The 24,734-nt window shown below is 37.1% G+C and overlaps 5 protein-coding genes across 26 annotated transcripts in view; 3 read left to right on the plus strand and 2 right to left on the minus strand.

Moving 5' to 3' along the window:
• LOC105683739 (ankyrin repeat domain-containing protein 50-like) overlaps nucleotides 1-4,580 on the plus strand; it is a 62,592-nt gene extending 58,012 nt beyond the window's left edge. For 6 of the 11 annotated variants that reach the window (XM_048650263.1, XM_012396552.3, XM_012396560.3 and 3 more), the window contains 6 exons: nucleotides 66-313; nucleotides 498-1,036; nucleotides 1,150-1,327; nucleotides 1,573-1,759; nucleotides 1,943-2,834; nucleotides 3,069-4,580. In XM_048650263.1, coding sequence (XP_048506220.1) covers nucleotides 66-313; nucleotides 498-1,036; nucleotides 1,150-1,321 — 959 coding nt within the window. In that variant the 3' untranslated portion in view covers nucleotides 1,322-1,327; nucleotides 1,573-1,759; nucleotides 1,943-2,834; nucleotides 3,069-4,580. Of the gene's footprint in view, nucleotides 1-65; nucleotides 314-497; nucleotides 1,037-1,149; nucleotides 1,328-1,528; nucleotides 1,760-1,942; nucleotides 2,835-3,068 lie in introns of all 11 variants that reach the window. The other 5 variants (XM_048650300.1, XM_025746722.2, XM_048650288.1 and 2 more) reach the window with 4 other exon arrangements.
• Nucleotides 4,581-4,874: 294 nt separating this feature from the next.
• LOC105683688 (excitatory amino acid transporter 3-like) lies at nucleotides 4,875-9,192 on the plus strand. 6 transcript variants are annotated; one of them, XM_048650395.1, is made up of 10 exons: nucleotides 4,875-5,076; nucleotides 5,589-6,145; nucleotides 6,254-6,431; nucleotides 6,612-6,654; nucleotides 6,901-6,940; nucleotides 7,018-7,201; nucleotides 7,364-7,597; nucleotides 7,726-7,917; nucleotides 8,016-8,150; nucleotides 8,250-9,192. In XM_048650395.1, exons 2-10 carry the CDS (start codon nucleotides 5,905-5,907, stop codon nucleotides 8,407-8,409), a joined length of 1,407 nt encoding a protein of 468 aa, XP_048506352.1. In that variant the 5' UTR covers nucleotides 4,875-5,076; nucleotides 5,589-5,904; the 3' UTR covers nucleotides 8,410-9,192. The 6 variants fall into 6 exon arrangements, with proteins under 6 accessions (XP_048506352.1, XP_048506353.1, XP_048506349.1 ...); XM_048650396.1 differs by lacking the exon at nucleotides 4,875-5,076 and adding an exon at nucleotides 5,375-5,488; XM_048650392.1 differs by lacking the exon at nucleotides 4,875-5,076 and having other exon boundaries at nucleotides 5,377-5,760; nucleotides 5,820-6,145.
• On the plus strand, nucleotides 9,184-13,646 carry LOC105683813 (RNA polymerase II-associated protein 1). Its single transcript, XM_012396718.3, has 8 exons — nucleotides 9,184-9,645; nucleotides 9,735-10,320; nucleotides 10,461-10,965; nucleotides 11,045-11,214; nucleotides 11,311-11,470; nucleotides 11,545-11,824; nucleotides 11,906-12,027; nucleotides 12,107-13,646. Exons 1-8 carry the CDS (start codon nucleotides 9,187-9,189, stop codon nucleotides 13,440-13,442), a joined length of 3,618 nt encoding a protein of 1,205 aa, XP_012252141.2. The 5' UTR covers nucleotides 9,184-9,186; the 3' UTR covers nucleotides 13,443-13,646.
• Nucleotides 13,647-13,970: 324 nt separating this feature from the next.
• LOC105683814 (CB1 cannabinoid receptor-interacting protein 1-like) lies at nucleotides 13,971-17,608 on the minus strand. Of its 2 annotated transcripts, XM_020851044.2 has the most exons (3): nucleotides 17,278-17,608; nucleotides 14,722-14,998; nucleotides 13,971-14,450 (listed from the first exon to the last, which is right to left on the minus strand). In XM_020851044.2, exons 1-3 carry the CDS (start codon nucleotides 17,451-17,453, stop codon nucleotides 14,412-14,414), a joined length of 492 nt encoding a protein of 163 aa, XP_020706703.1. In that variant the 5' UTR covers nucleotides 17,454-17,608; the 3' UTR covers nucleotides 13,971-14,411. The 2 variants fall into 2 exon arrangements, with proteins under 2 accessions (XP_020706703.1, XP_012252142.1); XM_012396719.3 differs by having other exon boundaries at nucleotides 13,971-14,998.
• Nucleotides 17,609-19,888: 2,280 nt separating this feature from the next.
• Nucleotides 19,889-24,543, minus strand: LOC105683657. Of its 6 annotated transcripts, none has more exons than XM_048650383.1 (6): nucleotides 24,393-24,516; nucleotides 23,224-23,447; nucleotides 21,915-22,292; nucleotides 21,229-21,700; nucleotides 20,871-21,161; nucleotides 19,889-20,409 (listed from the first exon to the last, which is right to left on the minus strand). In XM_048650383.1, the coding sequence occupies exons 2-6, from the start codon at nucleotides 23,393-23,395 to the stop codon at nucleotides 20,271-20,273; spliced, it is 1,452 nt and encodes a 483-aa protein (XP_048506340.1). In that variant the 5' UTR covers nucleotides 23,396-23,447; nucleotides 24,393-24,516; the 3' UTR covers nucleotides 19,889-20,270. The 6 variants fall into 6 exon arrangements, with proteins under 6 accessions (XP_048506340.1, XP_020706698.1, XP_020706697.1 ...); XM_020851039.2 differs by having other exon boundaries at nucleotides 19,901-20,409; nucleotides 23,224-23,433; nucleotides 24,297-24,543; XM_020851038.2 differs by having other exon boundaries at nucleotides 19,901-20,409; nucleotides 23,224-23,466; nucleotides 24,297-24,543.
• Between the last annotated feature and the right edge of the window lie 191 nt (nucleotides 24,544-24,734).

Below are 24,734 nucleotides of genomic sequence, written 5' to 3' on the forward strand. Positions count from 1 at the left end.
AAAAAAATTCACCGCCGATTATTTATATTTGGCTCGGTATTGTACAAGACTATATATTCTTTCAGGTGGTAGCAGCAGTGCAACCTCCGTCACATCCAACTCCACTGCGGAAACTAAGCCGTCATCTGCTATATTAAATCCATTATCGACACAATATAGCCCGGCAGAATCGCCAGACTCCACTAAAAGAAGGAGCTGTGTCTCGCTCGGCAATAACTCTAGTAACAGTAAATCCAGTAGCAATCTAACTGGTAGTACTAAGAGCGATCAGGGCAAATTCAGTCAGAACTCAATGGTCAACCAGGTAATTAAAGTAGGTAGCCCATCATCTCATAATTTTTATTTTATACATCCTTCGTTTTTAGCCAATTGATTTTTCACACATCATTTGAATCTCTACTTCTTTAGAAATTTTCTTTTATGACTCATTCATATTTATTTTTCAATAGTCAACGTTCATAATTTTGTTGCTCATCTCCAATTTTTTCGTATTCCAGGCTCCGTTATCTTTCACGCAACAACTGCAACAGTGCTCTAGAGGAGCAAAGAGTCGTCCTCTTAGCAAATTGTTATCGCCTTTGAAAAGTGAGCCACAAAGTCCCATATATGCGTCGCCGCCTCATTCTCCACTGAGTGATAGTTTGATTCCATATTCACCCACAAATACAAGCCCACCCAGTGCTCAAACTGCAGCGAGTGTAATACAAAGTCAATTGGGTGTGTCTTTGTTGACGGCTAATCAGAGTATCCAATACAAGGCGCAAGGTGGCATGTATAATCACACGACCGCTATTTACGAGCCGATCAATATAAAAACTGAAATCATCGATAGAAATGATGGCACAAAACCGTTTGAGTTGACCAATGAAATGTTGGGTTTAAGCATTGGTAAAGATAAAAAAAATGGGCATGATGAGAAACGAAATTCCGCTGACACTCATTTCACTCGGGATACGCATATGAGGATAATATTAGGTAATAGCGGTGCTGGAGTCGGCAGAAATGTAAAACATGTACCAGAAAACACCTCCGGCAGGTGAGATTCGTTGGTTTTTCTCTTTTCTAGTATCTAAACATTCCCAAAATTTTAAAACATTTCTATCACTTTGAGGGCATTGATCGAAAGTTTTCTTTTCTGTTCGTATTCAGCGGCAGTAATCCAAAACCAAAACGTAATGGCTTAGTATCGAACCCAGCCATGAGGCTGGTAGCTGGTGTGAGAAACGGTTTTGAAAATGCTACGAATAGGAATAAGCCAATAACTACAAGAGTCAATGGATTCCAGTGGAAGGCAGAGACGCGCAAGGAAACTCCATTATAGGAGCAGGTAAATTTTCTCTTTCCCAACAGTTGTATTAGACGAAACTTGATTGTTTGCTGTTTGCTACAGGCTAGTCTAAAGCTTCCAGAATTATCATTGTTATGGAAATTATTTCGCCGCTAGTTTGTGTCAGCTTTTTACTGCGTATGTACAGAGTTCAAATGCTTTTAAATTCGAAAGTCCCACTGGCTTTGCAAATGGTTTCAGATATTGCAGATTTTCAAATAGTAGTATTTCTTGCCAATTTCCAGTGGACAGCCATCGCTCACCCATGTTGTAGCCCTAAATTCATCGTCGTCAGGAAATATACCTCAAGTTCTCTGCAGCTCTTCGAAAAGCACAAGGCTTGTTATATACTAAGTGCGTGACAAATGACTCAGTGTATAGACGATCGAAGACAATTTTGCAAAGTAAAGCCTGTTATGTCATTATTTGTCCGTAAGTTTGATTAAATTTAATTGTCCGTAAGTTTTAATTACATTTAATGCAACGATAATTGCAAGATTATTCTGGATGCTTTTCAAACGCCAGTAAAAATTTCAAAGCAACACGAACGGTAGGATTAGATTTTATCATTATGAAGAAAACAAAAAAATAATCTGGCTTTATCTTTATTCTCAGGCTTCTCAATTTGTCACATCTCAAACGGATGTTACAAATCGATACCATGGTTGGCGAACCTTTATCAGCAAGAAGCGAAGGTCGTTCAATAAATTCTTCTCATTTTATTTGAGCAAAATCAAATTGCCTCAAGTAAAAAAACGATGAAAATTCGGTAGAAAGAAAAAATAATATAGAAAAAATAATTAAAAAAGAGACCTACTAATAATGAAGATGAAAAGGTTGAAAATTACCTAACATAATAATACCAAATATTAAATTGAGTAAGGAAGTGAATATACGAAGTAAAGCTATATAATCTTGTGAAAAGAACTTTGTATAAGGGTAATGGTAATGAATTTCTGTACTGATCTCACTAATACTACATAGTGATACCTACTAATTACATTTTGAAGAGGATCTAAAAAAATTGACGTAACGAAATATTGCGAAATTTTCTTATAAAGACTGGTCACAGATCGAACAATATTTCACATTTCAAAGAAATATGAGAATAATAATAATAAAAAATTGTATAAAGATATGTAAAAAAAAAAAAGGGAAAACGAAAAGAAACGAAAATCGTCTGGGAAAAAAATCCTGATGGAGAGAATGGAGAGATGATAACATGACGAAAAAATCTGCTTGAAATACGTAAAATTATGGCCTATATCCAATATATGGAGCCTATGTAAATAAGTACAAGTTATTTATGTATTGTGCACAACAATCGATCATATAATTATTATCATGACACGCTAGATATGCAATTAGAAGTAGAATAAACGAACATCTAAATTGAGAAAACTTTATTCCGTATCTGTACAATGCACCAATGAAGAAAATAGCGCATAATGGAACACGTGAAACCATCCATCGTTGAATGGGAATGCTGCTGGAGTTTTAATGCAATGTAAGTAATTTCACTGTCCCTTTGATCTTTCGTATGTACTTCGAAAATTGCTCTCGTCTAATTGCATGCCACAGCATTTCCGGCATTACAGAATATAAACTAGAATTTGTTTACTATTCATTTAATTTATTTGCGATTTGCTTTGTTTCATTAACTCAGTCATCTGGAGAAAGTATCAACAAGTAGTTAATCGTTATTTATTCAAGCTCATCGAAGTTTTATTGTCTCTTACAGATGCTCTAACACGCTGTCTTTCTACGCTGGAAACTACACTAACTTGTTTAACATTCCACAACAAAGTAATGATGTCATAATGCAGATGAGAAAAGTTAAATAGATACCGAACCTACTTTCTACGCGAGCTAACCAAAGACTACCAACAAGATTAAATATAACGAAAAAACAAAACGAGTAAATAAATAATGGTCTTTAAAATTAACGAAATCATTTTTATGGCAACTTTTTTCTTTCTTTCAGTTTTTTACTATTTAATAATAACCTTGATCTTGCCTTCATTTTCGAACAAGCCTAAAGATTCTTGGGTACCTATACCTGTATACCTATGCTAATAACTGAAAAGGAAACATTGTTGAAGAATTGATCAAAGTGTGCCTACTTGCGAAGTAATAATTAATAACTATAACATCATAAAATTATAACGACCTTTAGAATAATGTTATATATAAATATTTCTACACTACTATCATTAAATATTGTATGTCAATTCTTTCGTGTGTTAGAAAATATTCTCCTATATACTATATATAAATTGATAAACCATAAATAGAACTTTGAATCTTCAAAATCTGATGAAACTATTTAATATATTTTACTTACAACGGAACAATCGCTAATTTACATGGAGTAATAGTCAGTCGTACCATCGTCTAAACTTGTACAGCAATTCTTGAATTCTACGAATTCCAGAATAAAACTCGATATGTCTAAATTATGTGTAACACAGGTATTGAGACTCCATCTGTATTGCGTATAAAAATTCATCCTGTTCTTAATATTCAATGGTGATTGAATTCAACTAATGATCTGGCAAGATTTGGACTGCTTAGAGTTTAGTATTCAGCCGCCACATTGGAATCATTTTATGGAATTGACTTTTTATAATCCATACTTACGAAATCATACTCTGTTAAAATCGTTAGTGAACTTCGTTCGAACGATACTTTGAGTGACGCTTTTTAGAAAACCGAACTTCACCTGTGACACTCAGTAAAATATTTTCTATATCAATGACGATTGAACTTCAAGAAATTGTAAAACCAAGGCCTAGCTGTATTAACGAATGTTTATTGTATATCGTTTATAGCAATTATATCGCAAACGGTTTTATTTAACTTTAGCAAATAGCCTATTTAATATTCAATAACCGTTTATATTGTATGTTGAGCATAGCTTTAATTACGAATAAACAGGTGTTCACGCTGATTTTAGTTTACGAAAAATCAATCAAAGTCAGCGTGTACAAATGACTTCTGTGTGATTTTGTTAGGTCAAAAAATGTGATTTAAATAATGCTAAACCGAGAGAGTAAAAATTTTTAGAATCGAGTTGATAGAGCAAAAATAGTATAATTAGAAAAAAGAAACCATTGTTAGCAAAGTTTAAAGTAGTTTAATAATTATTATTACCAATAACATTGTAAATAATTAACTAAATTATGATTAAGGGTTTAGCGCACCCTGTAATATGCAAATAGTAAACGGAATAAAACCCTGTGTTACTCTGAAACATTGGTATCTAATAATTTAAAAAAAAAATTACAGTTATTTTTAAGCACCGAAGTCTTTACTCGCTAATGAATAATCACGTTTCGTAAAGTATAATACGCGATCCATTGGATCTCTGATAACGACACAGCCCAATCAACCACAGACAAGACTACGTTACAATATAACTACACCGTCACGAAAAAAGGGAATACAATTTTTAACGGACAAAGATACATAATGAGGTACTTATTCACTTGGAACTCCTACACATAATACCTATAATATATGTCTAGCAAATTGGACCTTCAGCGTTACTACTGTCTAAGAAACGTCTTGTGGTGTTTGTCTACCATTGGAATCAAACTCCATGGGTCTCTGAGAGAAAAATCTAGAATATGAATTTTTCTATGTTGACTGAAATCGGGTTGGATCAGTTCTTCACACGCCCTTGGAAGTAAGGTGCAAGCTCCATACTCAAGCCATCAAAAAATATTGCACTTGGAGTCTGAAGTACAGTAAGTGTTTCCTTTCTAACAAAGTATAATTAAATCAAATAGTGATGACAGAATACTATCGCCATAAAACTGTGCTTTCACACCGTTTCTCTCATTACTAGCAATTCGATTGCTAATGATTGAAATGTAGAGGGGGCCTAATGATTTTTTAATCACTTTTGGTAGAAACTTGTTCGCCTTGCAATGGTACCAAAAAATAACACAGGCCTCTTTTTCTCGCCTCATCAATAAATCTGCGCACTTTAATGGGAAATACCAAAAACGACAGACTAAATACAAATGTTTCTTGTCGCGTAGATAATTGAATTCACTTGCTTTTTATTTTGTTGCATAAAATGGCATAAGTCACAGATATCACTTCGGTAATGTTGATACAACTTTGCCAACACAACAGTTCTTGAAGAGGCAAACAGTAAGGAATGTGACAAGTTTTATCACATTTTTCACAAACTTGGATTTTCTGATTTTATGATCAGTCAACTACACCTGCCTACAGATGGTATTCTTTGCAGACTACCAGTATATTCAAGAAAGGTAGAGTACAGATCAGTGGTCTGCGTTTATTACTTGTTGCGCTGACATACACAGCATATGCAGTGAAATTCTCTACCAGTTATTTTTGGTGGTTCATATAACATTGAAACTCCTCAAAAAAATCATCTTAATGTCCTAGCAAACCAATAGGTGAGTGAGTTTGTCACAAGTTTTTATAACATTTGAATACCGCCAAAATTTTGTAATAGCCAAATCAGAATCGAATTCAGTTTCTAATTGATCACATCGTGAGTGAAGCATCTGGCGCACTGCATCAAACGAATACGCAGTGCAATGAGCAAGTTAAAATCGTGCCTCCCTGAACACTGGTTGACAATTGTTACTGTAACAAGTATCATCATCGGAGTTGGATCTGGATTTATTTTAAAAAATTGGACGCAACAACCATGGTCAGAACGTCAAATCATGTACCTCCAATTTCCTGGAGAGTTATTCCTTAGAATGGTCAACTGTTTGATCCTGCCACTGATTATATCTAGTATTGTCAGCGCTAGCTGCAATTTGAGTAAATCAGGTAAAACTACACATGCATTATCTGATGACAATGCATCAGTATTATCGATAACGCAAATTCTTCTTTGATATTCTATTTCATTTGAAAATCATAACAGTAACTTTTAAGGGAGCATTGGAATTAAAGCACTCGGATATTATTCCTTAACTACCACATTAGGCATAATTTTGAGCGTTACTCTTGTGCAAACGATTAAACCTGGCCAGTGGCAGCAGAATACAAATGTCACATTTACAGAATCTAGTCGCAATTTTGTCACTACTGACACCTTACTGGACCTTCTGCGGTACGTATGTTCGCTCATTCAAATGATATATTCAGCTGTAAGCACATTGACACCCTTTATTCACTCTCGTTCACTTGTTGTGATTTTATTAGTGGAATAATTTTTGTGCTGTTAAAATGAAGGCAAGTGAAAAGAACCTGTTTTCATCGATAATAAGATAATGTTCTTTAAATTTTACAGAAATTTATTCCCAGAGAATTTGATAAAAGCTTGTCTGGCCCAAGTAAGAATTATTATTATAAATAATAACCACCACATATAATTTCTATGATTATCCATCATGAGCTATCGCCGATTTAGTAATTCCAGTATTACGTAGTACTTGCAGATATTATATCATTATTTAAATATGCTTGAGCATCATGAGTTCTCTCCGGAGTCACTCAAAACACAAATCATTAAAATCTTTCTATCTTTGGTGATGTAACACAAATTATCTTTTAAAAAACTTATTGTTATTTTTTCATAGTATCGTACTGTTCTAAAGGAGCCAGGAAATATCACTGAAGGTTTGTATTCATCTCGCTTCGGAATTTGAGAACTCAAATTCAACCATTTGTGAGACTGACTTGAATGTATTGAATAGTGTCAATTTTGGATTGGGGTATTGACCATGAGTACACAATTGGCACTAATGTTCTGGGACTCGTCTTCTTCAGTTTGGTACTGGGACTTGCGTTAGGAAAAATGGAACCTGGAGGGAAACCAGTATTGGATTTTTTCAACACACTTTCAGACGTTACAATGCTCATCATGAATTGGGTGGTGAAGTACGTTCGTCAATGATAATGCAAATAATCAGTACTGTCACACGACTGTGAAAACAATATTCACTTAGAATGTTAGAGCCAAATGCTCTTCAAGATTTTGAAGTTGATCATTACTGTAGACTACTGAGAACTGATGAATATCAAATATTTAACACATTTCAGGATGGCTCCTGTTGCTGTGCTTTTTATTATACCGGGAAAGATTCTCAGCATAGAAGATTTTGAAGTAATGATTGCACGACTAGGTATCTATGTCCTAACAGTGTTCATTGGCTTGATTACTCATGGTTTTATTATCTTGCCTCTGATTTATTATACCTGTACAAGGAAATCGCCCTTTAAAATTATTTCAAAAATTGGCCCTGCAATTATAACTGCTTTTGGAACATCGTCGAGGTAATTGTTTCAAAATTTGTTTAAATAATTGGATCATTGTATCACCTGTTGCATTACATGTATACAGCAGATGGTTGTAGATTGGGCAATTCGTATCTTCAGATTATGATATACTACAATTATTACAGTACAGCTACTGTGCCGATGACGATCCAATGTCTAGACAAAATAGGCATAGATCCAAAAGTGACCAGATTTATTGCCCCAATTGGTGCTACAATAAATATGGATGGTATTGCACTCTATGAATCTGTAGGAGCTATTTTTATTATTCAATTGAGAGGATTGGATTTTTCATTAGCTAGAATAATAGCAATCAGGTTAAGATGTGCAACTACTATTATTTTCTATTCTCCATATCCAGAGTAAAAAAATTCAAGACCTGACACAATTTAACTAATGATTGTCTTTTACGCAGTATAACTTGTACGGTCTCATGTATCGGTGCAGCTGGTCTGCCGAATGGAGGGTATGTTATGTTAGTGATGGTATTGAATTCAGTTGGAGTTCCAGCGGAAGATGTGATGCTCATTGTGGCTATCGATAGTCTAGTGTAACTATAATCAAACTATTTATAACGCTGAATTGGCTGAAAATATCATTGATTGCGGCTATTTAGTTGAACTTATTAAAATTGCAAATGGTATCGTAGTGATCGCTTTCGGACTACCATCAATATTATTGGAGACGCATTGGCTGCTGGAATTATTGCACATCATACAAAAGACAGTAGAGAATGTGCGGCTTTTGAAGAAATGGGAGAACTTTTGCAATCCAAAGACATGGAGCTGGATAAGAAGGAACTTGAATAAAGACTTGGCATTGTGTCAGTAACATGATAATGTAAGAGATACATACTTCAAGACTGATATATTTGATTTTGGTGGGTAATTGCGATCACAGATAACATACGAATCGATTGTGAAGGTAATTTGAAAGGCTTGCCCCATACCTTCTAAATGTTCCCCATACTTCCAAAAACGATGCTACTGTCAGGATTCCATTAATAATCGCTTGAGATGATGATACCGATCTGCTTGATCCTCAAAACACACCGTTCATCATTATAATCTTATCTCTCGAACAACACTAAAAACAGACTCGCACGAGCGGGAAAAACTCGCAAATGTATGGAAACAATCAAGCAGCGTGAAGTTGAAAATTTCAAATTTCAAACTATGTTCTTAACATTTCGCAATATATTTATCATACTGTCTGATGGAGAAACTATCTTTTTTTTGTTATTCTCTAAATACAATGTGAATGTTTTAATAATCAACCTTTGCTGAAATATCCTAGCTCAAAAAACGTGTGACTGAGCGTTGACTGACTGACTGATGGCATGACTGACGTATGTACGTACCAACTATCGGGGACTCGCACAAACAATCTGGTCGTTCAATTTTCGTTTGCAAAATAAACATGTGAAAATGGAACACTAACCTACAATTGGAATACAGTGGGTTTGAAGTTAACCTGCAAAGGAGTGTTTGAATTATTAATACATTTACATCGACCTTAGTCACTGTTAGAAGATCATTATCATCAGACACTATTTTACCATTAATTTAACTAATAAATACAAAATTATGGAACCTGTGTCTCTGAAACGTCCTAAACCTAGTGACGGTGAAGAAGAACTATTTCGTATGCAGCAAGAATTTCATGAATCTAATGTCAAACCAGCAGCAAAAGTTATAAACCTACGGCCAGCTAATAGCCTTGAGACAAATGCAAAGCCTACCGGTCGACCACGATCAAAATTTTCAGAACGTAAGCGGCTCAAGGGTCCAGTACAAGGAATAACAACGTCACAACGGGGAGATGAGATGGTATACCCGAATGCACATCAAGCCAAAGTGCATGGTGACATTGTAGAAAATCCTTGCAGTTTGGATACAGACTTATCGGTATCGTCGTCTATTCTACTATTAGGAAATATTGTAGAAAGGAGATTTGATATACCTCCAACATTTGATTCTGATGATACAGTAGTATCAAATATATCTAAGACTGGATTTCCTGAGGTTTTCATTTCTGGGACACATGTGAGTCTTAAAGAAATTTATGAATCTGGATAAGACCGACTCTATAGTCCTGAATACTAGTTTTATTGCTTCGTTTCTTTCATTTGCAGAAGCCAGATAGCAAGCACAGTCAATTTTCACAACAAGTATCTATGCAAGAATTGACCTCAACAAAATCAATCAAACAAAACTATGAGAGTTCATTGAATAGGCACAACAGCGTGTTAGTCGAAGGTCCATGGGCAACAGAAATACATAACGCTAATATTCAGAGGCTTAATCAGATGGATCCAGAGGAAATAATGAGTGAAAAGCTGAAGCTGCAAACTATGCTGGATCCAGCTTTGATAGAATTTATAAAAACTAGAAAAAAGAAAAAATTAGAAAGTATAGAAGTTGTCAACAGCTCAGAGGTAGAAATGGACACTGAACCATCTGATGCAAAAACAGAAGGAGAAATTCCTGAGTCTGCAAAATGTGAAATTATGGCAGAGCCAAACAAGGAAACTTACGACGGACTATTGCCTACAGATATACCCGAGCCATCAGCTGAAATTATTCAACAAGTGGAACAAAAAGGTTGGGTACACATGGACACGATAGAATCGGACAAACTAAAATGGATGGAAGATGTACCAGTTACAACGAACAATTCTTCTCCAGAGCAACCATATAACGCTCGCTTTGATTTTAATGGTATGTACATTATTTTCGGTATTTTAAGTAGGACAACTCAAAGCTCACATTTCAGTAATTGGAGAATTATCATAATTCGACTATTTCACGAAATAGATTGATTGCGAACAGAATTATCATACTCGATAATTGTATTGCAGGAATGTTGCTTCCGTACGTAGATGAAAGTCTAACTATCGACAAAGGCCTGCATCACCACGGAGAAGAGCCTGAACGTCCAGGGTATTCTCTTCAAGAGTTATTACAACTAAGTCGATCGGCAACACAGCAACAACGTTGTATGGCTCTCAATACCTTAGCAAATATCATGGAAAAAAGTCGCCAGGGGTTCTATGACCAAGTTTTGCAGCCCCCCCTTCTGCCCACTCTGAATGAAAAAAATATCTTCTTGTTATTGAGATTTTCATTGGATGATTCCTCTGTCGCAGTTGTTACTGCAACTTTGCAAGCGCTTCGATCATTCTTATTCAGCGAGCCAGATGAGCTATGCCTGGATAGACTAGTGGGTCTGGGAGAAGTTAAAGAGCCTTTTTTAAGGGCCCCACCAATGAATGTCACGGATGAAGCTAGTCTGAAAGATCATGAAATCGCACAATACAACCTCATTGCTGCCGCCATTAGATCAGACATCCAATTCCGGATAAGGTAAAGATTTCTGGAGATTTACGATATCACTTTTAGTATCAGTGAACGCTCGAGTTTTAAAGTCTTTTTTCATGACCAGGTATATTCTGAATGAAATGCGTCCCCCACCGACCGGAGTTACAGCAGCATTAGAAGTTTTAGCGCGTATAGCAAGGAGTTCTCATAAGGCAGCCCTGGAAATTGCTTGCACTCCGCAATTACTGGAAACTATTGTTCAATATTTTATCCCACTGACAACTGATCGCTTAGGTGGTTATTAAATTTTAGTTTCAATTAATTCGATTACTGTCTTAATCATAAGATGAGAAAAATTTTAATCGACTTTCGGTGACCTTTTTTTTTCAGTCTCGGATAGCACCATAAATGACGCATACGGAGTTCCCGTCTTAGCTGCTATTCGCTTGTGTAGAATTTTCGTTACTTACGGTGGTGAGCTGATTGCGAAAAGGCTGTATGATCTCAAAATTCTGAATTCTCTATTATCGTACATCACTGGCGATTCCGGGTAAGAGAAAATACTTGAAACTTCTAGAACGCTCTCAAAGTCAAAGTTACATTATTTGATATTCTTGTTTCCAGTAAACATGGTATAAATTTAGATATCGAAAGCTTCCGACTCTGGAAATTGTTGCTGGTTCATGGTATAGGATTAGAAAGTGTGGGTGGTGCACAACTTACATTAGTATCTAAACTGAGAAATTTGCTCAGTAATCACGATATAGGTTCCACGTCTGAATTGGCCTGCGAACATGCAGCGGCATTAATAACTGTTGTCCAACATGAACCTTCTTTGACTATACACCTAGCAACGCTACTTTCAAAGTGGAGCACACAGTTGGCATCAATTCCATCTCCAACCGTAAGACCCATTTAATATCACCTAAAACCGCAACTCAAACGTCGTATAGAAGCAATCAATATTTTAATCTATCAATTTTAGTGGGCCAGCACAAAACTTGTCGCCATGACCCTAATGGCAGTTGGAGATATTTCGCTATTGAAACCTTTGCTAGATCCTCAATACATATTTTCTACTCAAAGGAACATATTTTCTACTTTGTGGTAAGCAAAACAAGCAGTTACAGCAGAGATCGTTACGGCTAATGTGAATGACAGACAATTATATAATTCCTCTATACAGTTCCAGCTCAAATCTACTCAGTGGACTTACAGAAGTTAAGACAAGAGAGCCAACCTCCCTACCTAATCTCGGTGTTCTGTCACACGAGGGTCGACTATTGCCAGCGGTATCGTACAACAGTTGTATACCTTTGTTGGCAACGGTTCTCACCTATCTATCAAAATCTTTGAGTAAAACGGAAATCTTCATGATTTTCAAACAACCTCAACTTAGAAAGTACATTCACAAGTTGGAAAAAGTTGAATGGAGCTTAGAAAGGAGTTGGTATACACGAATAGAATTATCTTTAGTAACAGCGATAGTGAAAGGTAGAAATTTGTTGGGAGACGCGTTAGATGGTGAAATGAAAGAAACTATTTGGAAATTATCCATAAAATTGGTATCAGCCTTACCTGCTGATGCCCCGTTACACGTCGAAGAAATGCTGTACACTGCGTTGGCCAAAGACAAATTTGAAATGGACACCTTAGGTCACGATTTATACCATATGAATTTTGACAATACACCGATTCATCTTGGGATCGATTCGGAGTCTTTAGAAGTCCTAGTACGTTATTACAAACGTCATATAATGCATATAAGATCCTGGACAACCGCAGCTTTGCCAAAGGACTGGCTTTACCTTCCGCTTGTGAATTTATACGCAGAATGCAAGAATCAATATAGCAAGAAGGACGTTAAACCGGTAAAACTTATCCTCAGTTTAGAATTAATTTTCCCTGATTTGGTGGCAAAACTATCCCCTAGTTTGAGGTACAGTCGATTACTCCTCATATATTTATGCGATACTTTATTTCTGGACAATGAAATATCTCCATTGCTGACAAAAGTTTTGACGAATCTTGTAGAAAACAATTACAAGAATATCAACTTGGATTCTGAAATCCCAGGACTGAGCTCGTTTACAGATTCATTCACAGCTTTGTGCGAACATTTTGCCGCAACTTCGTACGGAGATCAAGGATTCGGTATGGCTTTATTAGTGCCCCTAGCGCAACGACATGACGTACATTACAGAAGATTATTATGGTCCGAACATGCTGCGGTCTTACGATCATTACGAACCCCGTTGAAAAAATTAGCAATACCTTTGGAAGAATATTTATACCCAATTGAAGAAGACATTTCATTGGTCGAATGTTATCTAACTGCATTGGCGAGAGGTACCGTCAGCGAAAACTGGAGCCCTGTTATGTATACCGTAGCTTTACACCATGTGGGAATGAATTTGAAAGAAACAAGTAAGATGTGCTCAAAATTCAAACCGAGAGTCGAAAAACTCGGCAATGTAGAGTTGAAAAATAAACTCCTGAATTACATTCCCCCCACATTCTAAGTCATTAAAGCTCATCTCGGTATCGGATTAGAAGAGATGAAATGTTTAATAAATAATAATTATTTTTGTTACCTATAGAATTACTGTTTTGTTGAGATTTGGTCTCCCCGAGCAATTTTATGATTTTGTTTTTTATCAAAACTGAATACAGAATGATGTATTACTAATGACTCCAATATCCAATAAACTAAAAATATTTACGCACTGATTCCCACTCATGATTTACCCACTTATTTGGATCAGAAACTTGGGACAAAACCAACATTACCGTTATGTAGGTAAGTAACATTTTTTGCTTTTCCCAACATATATTTTAGTATATTTTTTGTATAATATGTAAATATCAATCGTGTTAGTTCAAACAGATAATAATAGGTATAAATCCACAATCATTAAGCGTAGAGGCACTAGTTGGTCGTTGTTCATTGACTGTTGGTCCTATTCAAACAGTACTGATTCTAAAAGCTGCAGTGTGAAGAATGTATCAAGATTCGTGAAATTTATTTTTTCATCTTCGGTATTATTTAGAAAAAAAAAAAATAGTTAAATAAATAATTAAAAATGGCCTCTCTAATTAATACTACGTACAAACTGTAACGATGTGCGGATCACGATGACGTTACAAATTATCACCTATATTAAACCCATGAGCCAACGTTACCCATTTGCATTTTACAGTCAGTAGTGAAAAATAGATTGAATGGGTTTACAATAAGATTATTAATTATATCTGATCTCTAATTTGTTGTGCCAATGAATATCGCCATGCTCTCTGCTATGTATATCATTTTTTTCGTTTTTTTTTCCGAGGCATTTCGGTTATTTGTAAAAATGCGGCTTATAATTAATCTTAAATTTAATACGTATATTGACTATGACTAGGAAATAATTGATAATAATATATCGAGGTAAATTTGTCCAGGGCATAATCTTGAGTAATATTTTCATTGTAGTTAACTTGGCAAATCCTTAGAGGAATTTTCCTCGTCTCCATTTATTTCTTGCTAACTAAAAAAATGAAAAGTCAACCTATTTTTATATGGTATATGACAGTGTATCATGTTATCACGTAATACTAAAATCTACCATTTACCTAATTAATAATAACAATAATAATTATAATATAACACAGCCCGCAATCGTGAGCAAATAAAATCGCGATTTTACGTAATAATTTAGCTTGACGTAATACTACATTATAATAAAACGTATCTCTCCCCAGAATGAAACGCTAAGACTCGATGCCCAATTTTCTGTACGTCTCTCTGTCAACCGTTACCAATCTTCCTTCGACACTCGAACAATCCAGTTCTATACAATGCAGGCGTGAACCCCACTCGCAGTGACTCTGATCACCAGCTCGGTAGTATTTTATTTGGAGGCAAGTTGTCAGGTACCCAGATCCTAAGACTCTCATTGCAATCTGCAGTTCCTCCCGATGACCTCTGTTACTGGCTATAACACCCCCGGTACTGTGATAAGCACTGTAAGCACATGCCGTACCATCTCTCGCTCTTTCGACAGCCTCAATTTGTTTCCCACCGATTGTCAATGTCCTGAAATTTTTATCAAAAGAATTAACTCGTTCAACGATCTTCAAAATTGATCAGGTTTAATTAGTGGAATTACGACGCATTATAGTGGGGTACACATAGAATAATTTCGACAATTTATAACCGATACGTAATTCCGTGCAAAATAGAATACGAGCGTTACCTAATTATAACTTTATGTCCATATGACATTTGGCGTACGCTAAATTTGTTGATTTAACTCGCAGTTTCCAAGAATACACTAAAATTCAGATTGACAGATCGATTTATTGTCAGCTATTTCGTTACAGCATTGCGGTCGTGATTTCTATAAATAGTATCGGTCTAGTTCATTTCGCACCAGTGGAAATATTTGAAGCCACCGTTCGTCGCTCGTAAAAATAATTTTAATACTCACGCGTGCAAATAGCTGAGTATAATTAGCCAATTATCGTAAACATCCTACCCCTGTTTTTGGTCGGTAAACAAAAGCGGATAATGAAAACGAAAATTCAGCAGATTAACGCCGACGAGTCTGTCTAGCGCTAACTCCTGAACGCTTGCTCGCCTTCGCAGGTAAATCTTCATCCCTCAAATAAGCCCGAACGAATAATCTGAATATGGCTGAAACGATCCGCTCAGCCCCTCTCCCCCCTTATATTGTACAATGTACAATGTATAATTTGCCGGTATATGTATGTATTTTATTATACGCACGTCATCACATCTATTGAACGTATAATCGGGTCAGCTAATCTGTGCAGGAATAAAAACGCGTCACCTTGACTTTTTCGCGTCCCCTTGGTTCGTGTATTATTGTTTTTATTTTTATTTATTCATGATTATTTATTTATTATTTTTTTTTTTTACCTCTCTTTCAGTCTCCGCGGGGGTTATTAAATTTATCGGGTCGTGGGTGAAATTTATGAAAAATTCAGACTATCGGCCCGTGTAGGTCGGATATCGATAACTACACACAAGAAGTCGTACTACACGCGTATCACCACGGGGATCTTACTACTAATGTACGTATTGTACACGTTCTAAAGTAGAATATTGTGGCCCTATAGAAATCGTACGTAATAACCGTGTGCGGTTAAATTATAAGCGAAAGATCGATGAAGCGAATTTTGCGTATTGTACTGTATACTGTAGTACAATAAGAACAATTAATACCGTCGGCTTTGAAAAGTGGTCTGAAATTGCTGAGCCTCGCTAATGGAGACATTAAAGTAAAATACCAAACAATGCGTAAGCTGATCGCAAGCAGGTTCATTGAAATCGATTTTTTCAGAAATTTAATACGCCTATCGGTGGATCGATAATCTGTAGTACACAAATCTATATCCAACCCTCCCCGGAGCTGCCGGTCACTATACTCGCGATACATATTTATGAAGTTAAATTTTAATGCGAATTCAGTCCCTTGATAATGTATCGTAATCGTGAAAAAAATAATTAACAAAAAAAAAAAAAAACAACGAAAGAATCAAGACGCTGAAAAAACGTATAAGTATACGGGAAGATTTATGAAAAATTCCGCGTTTTGTTCCGCACTACCCCCACCCGATCCTGCCGCATGAATGCGCAGATTTACCAACGAATCTATAAAATACATTGAAAAATTTAAGTTCAGAAAATGCTGTCGGTTATACGGATCTCAATTAGTGAAATAATATACATACGAGCGCTGCATGAAGTATATGATTATAAATGTGACTTGAACAAAGTCCGCGTATATTGGGTAAAAATGAATTTTAAGGAAATGAGAGTAATTTCGAAGCCTCTTGAAATTACAACTAAAAATAACAGAGGTGATAAACTATAATGTTGACTTATTCACAAGGGCGCGCAATTTCTTGTCGGATGTTACCGCATTGCTTGTAGATTCTGGCCACGTGCCTTGCAGAATATTACTGCGGAGGTGGAGAAAATTTTTTCTTCCAAATAAACCTAATTATAATTCTAATTCTAAGTCGAACGCGGTTGTAATAAAAAGTTACCCTATAGCGGGCACAGAAAATCAACTGACCTCTTCGTATCGAGTAGAATTATAATTATGAACGAAGGCGATATACGTACATGCAAATATGTATAACAAGTATAATCCGCAAACCAGCCTATACTCCAAGGAAATGCCATGCAATTATAAATCTTACAAGTTTTAATGCGTCAGGCGATGTAATAATATACATATTTTTTTTTCATAAACTAAATTACCCTCGACAGCTGGTTAGTGAATATAACGTGTGATAGTATTTTGAAAATAGTATTTTCATAAAAATCACTAATTATATGCTCACTGTAGCAGTTGGGGTGGCTTGAAACTGATGTCAAGTCTGTAATTGGCCTCACAACTTAATTTAACTGTTTTTAACTGTCGAAATCTTGCCGAAGTTTCCATTTTGCAGTATACTGGACCAGCCCCGGGTTCTCTCCTGATGGATAAGGTCACCCGAAAATGTCCACCTCCCCCCATCTGGCCCCATTTCAGCACTTGATCAAGCCTCGATTTTAAGCGCGCCCTACGCCGCAGACGTCGCGGTGCTGACTAAACCGTCCTTCTTTGCTCGATGGCTGATGGTTTCACAGTACAGCGCAAAGCTCCGGTTCCGACTCCCTCATTGGTGCCAAGGTCGCAAGGGTACGGGGCACCACCGACTTAATTCTGCGGAAAGAAAATAACCGACTCCACGCAACCCCTGTAGCTGCTGCCCTTGGCGCCTTAATTGAACGCGCAACACGATAGTTTTTAATATCACGTAAGTGGCGATAAATTTTATACATCCATGTTACGTGTATACGTATACTTTCGCTAAGTTGTAACAGATTCAACTTGGTGTATTTCGATCGTGAATATCGTCAGGTGATTAAGTTCATCGATACGCTTTGTAAAGGTAGAGTTTGCTCAATAATTTAGCTAGGAAGCTATACAGATAGTTGAACCTCTGGCATTTTGTTATCGTCGTATGTCAATTTTCAATAAACGTTCATTTTCAACCATGGATGTACCTACGCCTGAACTCCCTCATTAATTTCAAATGTTTTCACGGTGTTGAGCGTGCATTGCGGCGTTGAATTATCATCAACAGACCTTCGCGAATTTTTTGCGTATCGTATTCCTATGCCGTGAGACTGAGTTCTTGCGAAAATTCGCACCTGTTTCTTTGAGACGATAACAATGTGCGATGACGACCCACGAAGGAAAACATTTCGCTCGCCTTTTGGAACCTCATCTTTCGACTTCAACCCCTGAAATAAGGAGAGCCCAGCCTCGGTCTCGGCGAAAAAGTTTCAACGGTTTGCTGGACTTTTAGTAAGCTCCGAGGACAGTTTGATTATCTCAGTTTACCAGGTACTCTGTACACTTGTTTGACAAACAAAAAATATCCCATTCCAGACGCAGGTGATGGGAGTCAACGTTACGCAGCAACAAGTTTCCAGCTATCAACTTCTTTACGTCCTAGATGGTCACCGGGAAGGCAAGATCAATACAACGCGAACAGGCAACGATCCACGTTATTATACCTACCTAGCTACCTACCTAGCTACCTACCTAGCTGCCTACCTTTCTGAAACTCAGGGTACGATCGGAGCTAAACAATACGGCAAAATAAGGGAGATCTCTGCGCCGCGGCGTCTTCCCAAGGTATCGACAATGACGTTTTGGGGCTTCTTTTACGTTTCTATTTACATATAGGGTGAAGCTCGGTGACACGTTAAACGTCGTACGAACCGGACTAATATTGATATTCGAGAGATTCGTTAAAGAATTAAAAAAGGGGATGAAAAAGCTCGCGCGAGAGGGTCGCCGGTACCCGAGATCACGTTCGCCTCGATTAATTATGTAACCCGCCAGGCATTGTTAATTGAGCTCTTTTCCCACGCGTGATAAGATAACCACGAGCTGCGCTGTCTTTTATTCTACACAACGGTAAATTGTTGCGGCAGGTTGTTAAAAATATATTGAAGAAGCACTCAACTCTCGGGCGGGGAAAAGTGAAAGTAATTAAATATTAAGAGGTCTGTAGAATAATCCGGCAGGATGTTTTGTCGCATTTACATTTAGTATTCATATATACCGAAGTTTTGTTCCGACTATGATACAACATGCATGAACCGTTGACCTTCATGGGGGCGTCTATATACGTAGTAAATATGTGATACTTGCTATGTGCTCGTCGGAAAATTCCATTCGTTTATTTCATTTATTTGATTATTTTCGTTCTCACGAATAACTAAACATACCCAAGAATCTGTAAAAAGACATATGTCTGTAAGCCTACCGAGCTTAAATGTTTTTGAACAATTAGCTTAACTGAAAAAAAATTCAATATTCAGTGACGAAACCTCTTGTTATTCGATTTCATCGATTTCTTTTTGAATATTTCCAAATTTTGGAGCTCCTGGGGCATGAAAATTCGAAGATATCCGAAATAAAAACCACCCTAAGGATATACATATATTTATATACCCAACATATAGACAGAGTAAAAGTAAGGGCCACGTATACGTAGGTCATTTCGAGTGACGCATCGACCCACGCGAACCATATGTTGGTGTTGCCATTTATTATTGAATCTCTGAACTCCGAACCAGATACACTTTGGTATATGATACGGTATGCAGCAGATATAATGTATCAAGTTTCGCAAATCGTACATTTATATCGATTTCCGATGAACCGCTTTTCCCCAGTGTATATTTGAAACAGTATACAATTTTATACGCCTATCCTATTATCTTTCGGCTTTGACCGCATTCTCAATATTTTTTCGCGTATAATTTTACTCTTGTCAAATTTTCAGACCATTCATGGATACTCGAAAATTCCGAACAGCTTGAAACTTAATTTCAAATAATAACCACAAGCTTTATCAGTAGATATATAAACATCGGGGTAATTGGTAAATACGTGCTTTTATTTTCTTACAATACGACATACATTACTCATGAATTTTTATCGCAATTTCAACATACCTTTGTTGTGATGCAGGTAAAAAATAAGGAGACTTTTTCATTCATTTTACGTTGATATGCGTCATATGCAATGTGTCAAGATAGAATACCATAAAGAAATCATGTCCTGTAGTACAATAAATGTCCCGCATTTTTCATGGTATTTGACAAATATTCACACTCTCGTTAATTATCGTTAATTATATGGTTACGTCCATAGAAACAAATTCCACAAATATACATAATTATGTACCATATCTATTATTCCATCTAATAACGACACTTTATACAAACATTTATACCGGGAATAACTTGGCAGAGAATTTGTGAACTGCTATCAAGTGGTCAATCCAATTTCTCCTCGAGGTATTGGGGTGTAGCGTGCCGTTGGCGTGCAATCTCGAACACCCCCCAAACCCGTTGGCCTTCCCCAACTTCCGGGCCAACCTCTCGGAACCGTGGGGATGGTCACGCACCTGCCACAGGCGAAGAGTCTCAGTGTCAAGAAACATCCAGGGTCAAGTACATCCTATAGCCCCACATTTCACCAGAGAGAATGCTCGTAGTTGATAAGAATAGGTTTTTTTTTTTTTTTTTTTCTTTCCTTTTTTCCCCACCCGACTAAAAATCGTTTGTTAACCGTTTTGAAATTAATTTGAGCGAAAGAAATCACCAGAGCAGTTCGTTCGGACTGACTTTATATCCGCGAAGAATTAACAGGCACTTTTGGAGAAAGGAAAGAAAATCGATTCGACATTTCCACTCGACTACTTATACACGTTCTCTCACTTAGCGAATTCTACGAAGTTCCTTACAAAATCAGCGTTAATTTCCTAATTATACGTAATTTATAAGGTAAGTTTGAGCCATGGATCGTTGAGAGTATATTTAATGAATTAAATTTAAAATTCTAAGAGGGTCGAAAGCAGTCTCTCACCTTTTGAAAAACCAAGCGACGCCAAAAGTTAAGAACATGAGAAGGCTCAGCGCGAAAAATAACAAAGCCTCGGTTGCCGTTCGACGGTGATACAGATGTAGCCCATCCTGGTCGACCTTTATAAGCTCACCGAGCTCTATAAGACTCATCTGAAAGCTCCCTCTTCTGCTCGGCCAATATTTTCTCCTTCTTGCAGGCTCAGTCACTTCCGGTTGTATTCGAGGGTTTCTCAGCCTGTAAGTATTCCCCCCACAAGTCACCGTGTAATCCACAGCCGAATATATGTGCATCCTGTAGGAGATAAAAATAAATTTACATTATAACAAATAACACACGTTACAGGTACACGTATACCTACCATTTTAGCGCTTGTCCCACCCAAGAGTTTCCGGTTTTCACGAGGAATCCGGTCTCGTTGTCGATAACCCAAACCGGAAGATTATCTTCTTGCGCAAGAACCAGAGCAACGATTTCGTCGCAAATAGCAACGGTCATTCCCAGACTCGACACGTTACCTTGAGGTAGAGCGAGGCTCCCCAAATCGTTGACCTCGACTCCCTTATTCTGATTTACTTTCAGTCTCAGAACGTTTCTGACCCCAAAATCATCCTCGGCACAAAGAAGATACAACCCTGACTTTTCACTCTCTGCCAGACCCGCCTGAATCGTTGAACCGCAACGAGATAAACGGGAGGCTTCCGATTGAGGGATGACATGGCTCAGCCAGTGGGGTGACGACAAACTGAATGACCAAGTAACGTTTCCCGAGTAAACGAAGAGACGACCCTCTCCCGCATCGCACCACGATATTGCGTTTTCTCCTGGATTTCCTGAACAATAAAAATTGTGGAAAAAATGATTCACGATTTTGGTCCAGGAAATGTCGACGGTTTTTTTGAAAATTGTAATTGATGCGCTAAATTTTTTGATCGCTTTCAAAAATCGTGAAAGAAAGTTGATGATGCGTTAATCGATCCTATTGAAGACCAACAAAATGATGAGGAGGGTGAAAATCTGGTCGAGTCGAGATTTCAATGTCCGTACCTGGGCAGTAATTTTTCGTGGTTCCATTTGCCGCGACTACCGAGCTACCAAAGCACACGAAAGCCGTCCATACGTTGTCGTCAACGTCTAAAAGCCAGACGGTGTCTCCCGCGAGAGGATATAAAGCCAGAATACCACCGACTACACAGAGAGCGGCTCGTTTTGGTGGTCCAGCTTGAATAAGGCCTGAAGGAAGTGGTATTCTTGTCCAAGGTTCATTTCCACTTGCCAACCAGAGATCGTAATAATCTTTGGCGTTGATATGCCCTCCGTACAGCCACTGTTCACCCTTATGCGAAAAGAAAGCATGGTCGAGCCGTGACTCCGGGCTCCAAGATTCAACGGTGCTGTATCTTTCTTCGGAAATCCATCGCCATTCTACATGGAAATTGTTTTTTTTTTTTTTTTCACCCAGTGAGTCAATTCTTAAATTTATATCCAATAGTTATAGATTCATCGGGAGATGATAGATTATAGCGGTTTTATGTTATGGATAATGCAACATGATTCATATTATAATATATTTCATTATCGCGTGCGCAAACGTATCGCGTTTATTACACGCTGCTGGACTAGAAAATTCGAATTATGGCTATAAATTTCTATTAGACTCTTGTGTCTAGGTACGTATAAATGTGTGTCGGTTTATACTTGGAGTACGCGGATCTAACGAGATTAAGATATTCAACAGGTAAGATTGCTTGATGGCCTATTCTGCCGCCTGTTGATGATATTTACACATTATACACTATACAGTGTATACATATGTATAGCCTTTATACATCCTGCATACAGTATACGTATATTGGCCGGAGTTCGTCCGGAATTGATTCGAATTTCATTCGCTATATATGCTCAGGGTAGAAAATCCAATTTCGAAGGACCACGCGCTTTTTCTCATGACAGAGAAACTAATTTTTTTGATTGAAAAAATCATTTTTATTGAGTCGAAACCTTTTTTTACATATCACAAAACAGAAATCCGTGATTCGAAGAATGCTTATTTTTTTTTTTTCTATTCTCGGTTTTGTCAATAGAACATTTCACCCAATGGTTCAAGTTCAATTTTATGCGAAATCGAATTCCAAATAGACGGCGAATTGCGAATTCGATCGATGCGATAGCTATGCACGATGATTGAGCGAATAATATTTCACGTATACTCATGTCCGCTACAAAAAGATTCGAAAACGGCACTATGTGGGTTGGCGTTATCTCAAAAACAGCGAAGTAGTTTTTCGCGTGTGCAAAAGGTGGGTGAAGTAAATTATGATAAAAGATATTACGGCGAGATTGTGTATGAGATTACCTGTAATGAAAGCAGTTTGCCCGGGTCTAGTAGTCGGTGTTACCGCGGATTCTGTTTGTAGCGTAGGTTCGGATAAGGTGATTTCAGCGGCTCCTCGTGATATGCATACAGCCAAAAATAAGCACTGGCTCGCTCGAATTGCATTCAGAAAATTACGTTCTTCAATTTTCATACTTTTCCCACTTCTAGTTCACCGAGCATAGCGCGTCCCTATATGTAAAGCACTTTTACAAATTATAGAGCCTGAAACACATCGTCACACCAATTTTTTTTTCTCTTCTTTATTCTTTCTCAATTCTTATTCTGATCTCGTTGTTTATTTTTAAAAATGTACAGGTATATTGAGTGAGTTTCAAATTCAATACATATTTCAATTGGTGTGGGTATAGTTATCGGACAACGTATAAGATTTATTGGTTTTTCAAATGATCGAAGGTTTTGTTTTCCAGGGCAGACTCTGCAAGGTAAAAGATATCGAGTTAAACTTTTTAATACTAGACAATTAAGGTCTACACACGCAGTGCTTGGGCAACTGGCTATTAATTCATGATGTTATCGTCAATATTCTATCAGAGTAAAAGAGAGCCAAGGTATTACAGGACTTCGCGTAATTTTTTTCATTCGAATATAATTTAGCAATACGCATAGAAAAGATGAATTATATCGAGACAGTCGAAGCGATAGCGCGATTATTTGACTGATTGCCGGTTGTACCATGTTTCGAATGAAGAATTTATTACTTCGCATGGAACGAGAATCCGCATTATTATCATCGTTTTAAATTCCCGCGATACACACAATGCGGAACAATTACTGGATGTTTTCTCTAATTACATTTCAAATCCATACATTTGTTTCCATTGAACCCAATAATTGCACCTCGCCAAAAATGTAAAATAGAACTGTAAGAGTCGCAAAGTTTAATTTCATTGGTCTACTATAACATCTAGTTTTTGAATCCCAAACTCGATTATACCTTGTTAGCAGTAATCAATGCACGCGTAATATACATAATATATTATGTGTATACTGTATTATGTATTAGCAAACACGCAATGAATATTCCCACGTACCAAACGACGTATGGTGTCTGCAAATTTACTCAACAGAAAATCCTTTATTTTTATAGTCTAAAATTTGCATATATATATCAATTTTTTTTTAATTACTTTTCGTATCAATTCATCGATATTGTACAAACGTAGTTGAATTAACAATAAAGTGACACTATTTTCATCATTATATCGCGAAGGAGTAGAATTTCCCCGGGGGTCTCTACGGCACATCTCATTTCAGCCTCCCGGGACGTTTCCTCCCTCTAAACCACCCTCTGGCCCTCAATCCTGGAACGGAATGCTCATGCCCGGGAAACCAGAAATTGTGACACCTACCGCTACCTAGCGAGCAATTAGTAAGAAAAAATGAAATAAAAAAAACATACTTACCCCTTGCCCATAACAACGTAGTCACAAATGGTGCAGCTAAGTTCCACCCCTCATTTATCGACGTGC

Source organism: Athalia rosae, chromosome 1, assembly GCF_917208135.1.
Source record: "Athalia rosae chromosome 1, iyAthRosa1.1, whole genome shotgun sequence".
In the NCBI taxonomy this organism is placed as follows: domain Eukaryota; kingdom Metazoa; phylum Arthropoda; class Insecta; order Hymenoptera; family Athaliidae; genus Athalia; species Athalia rosae.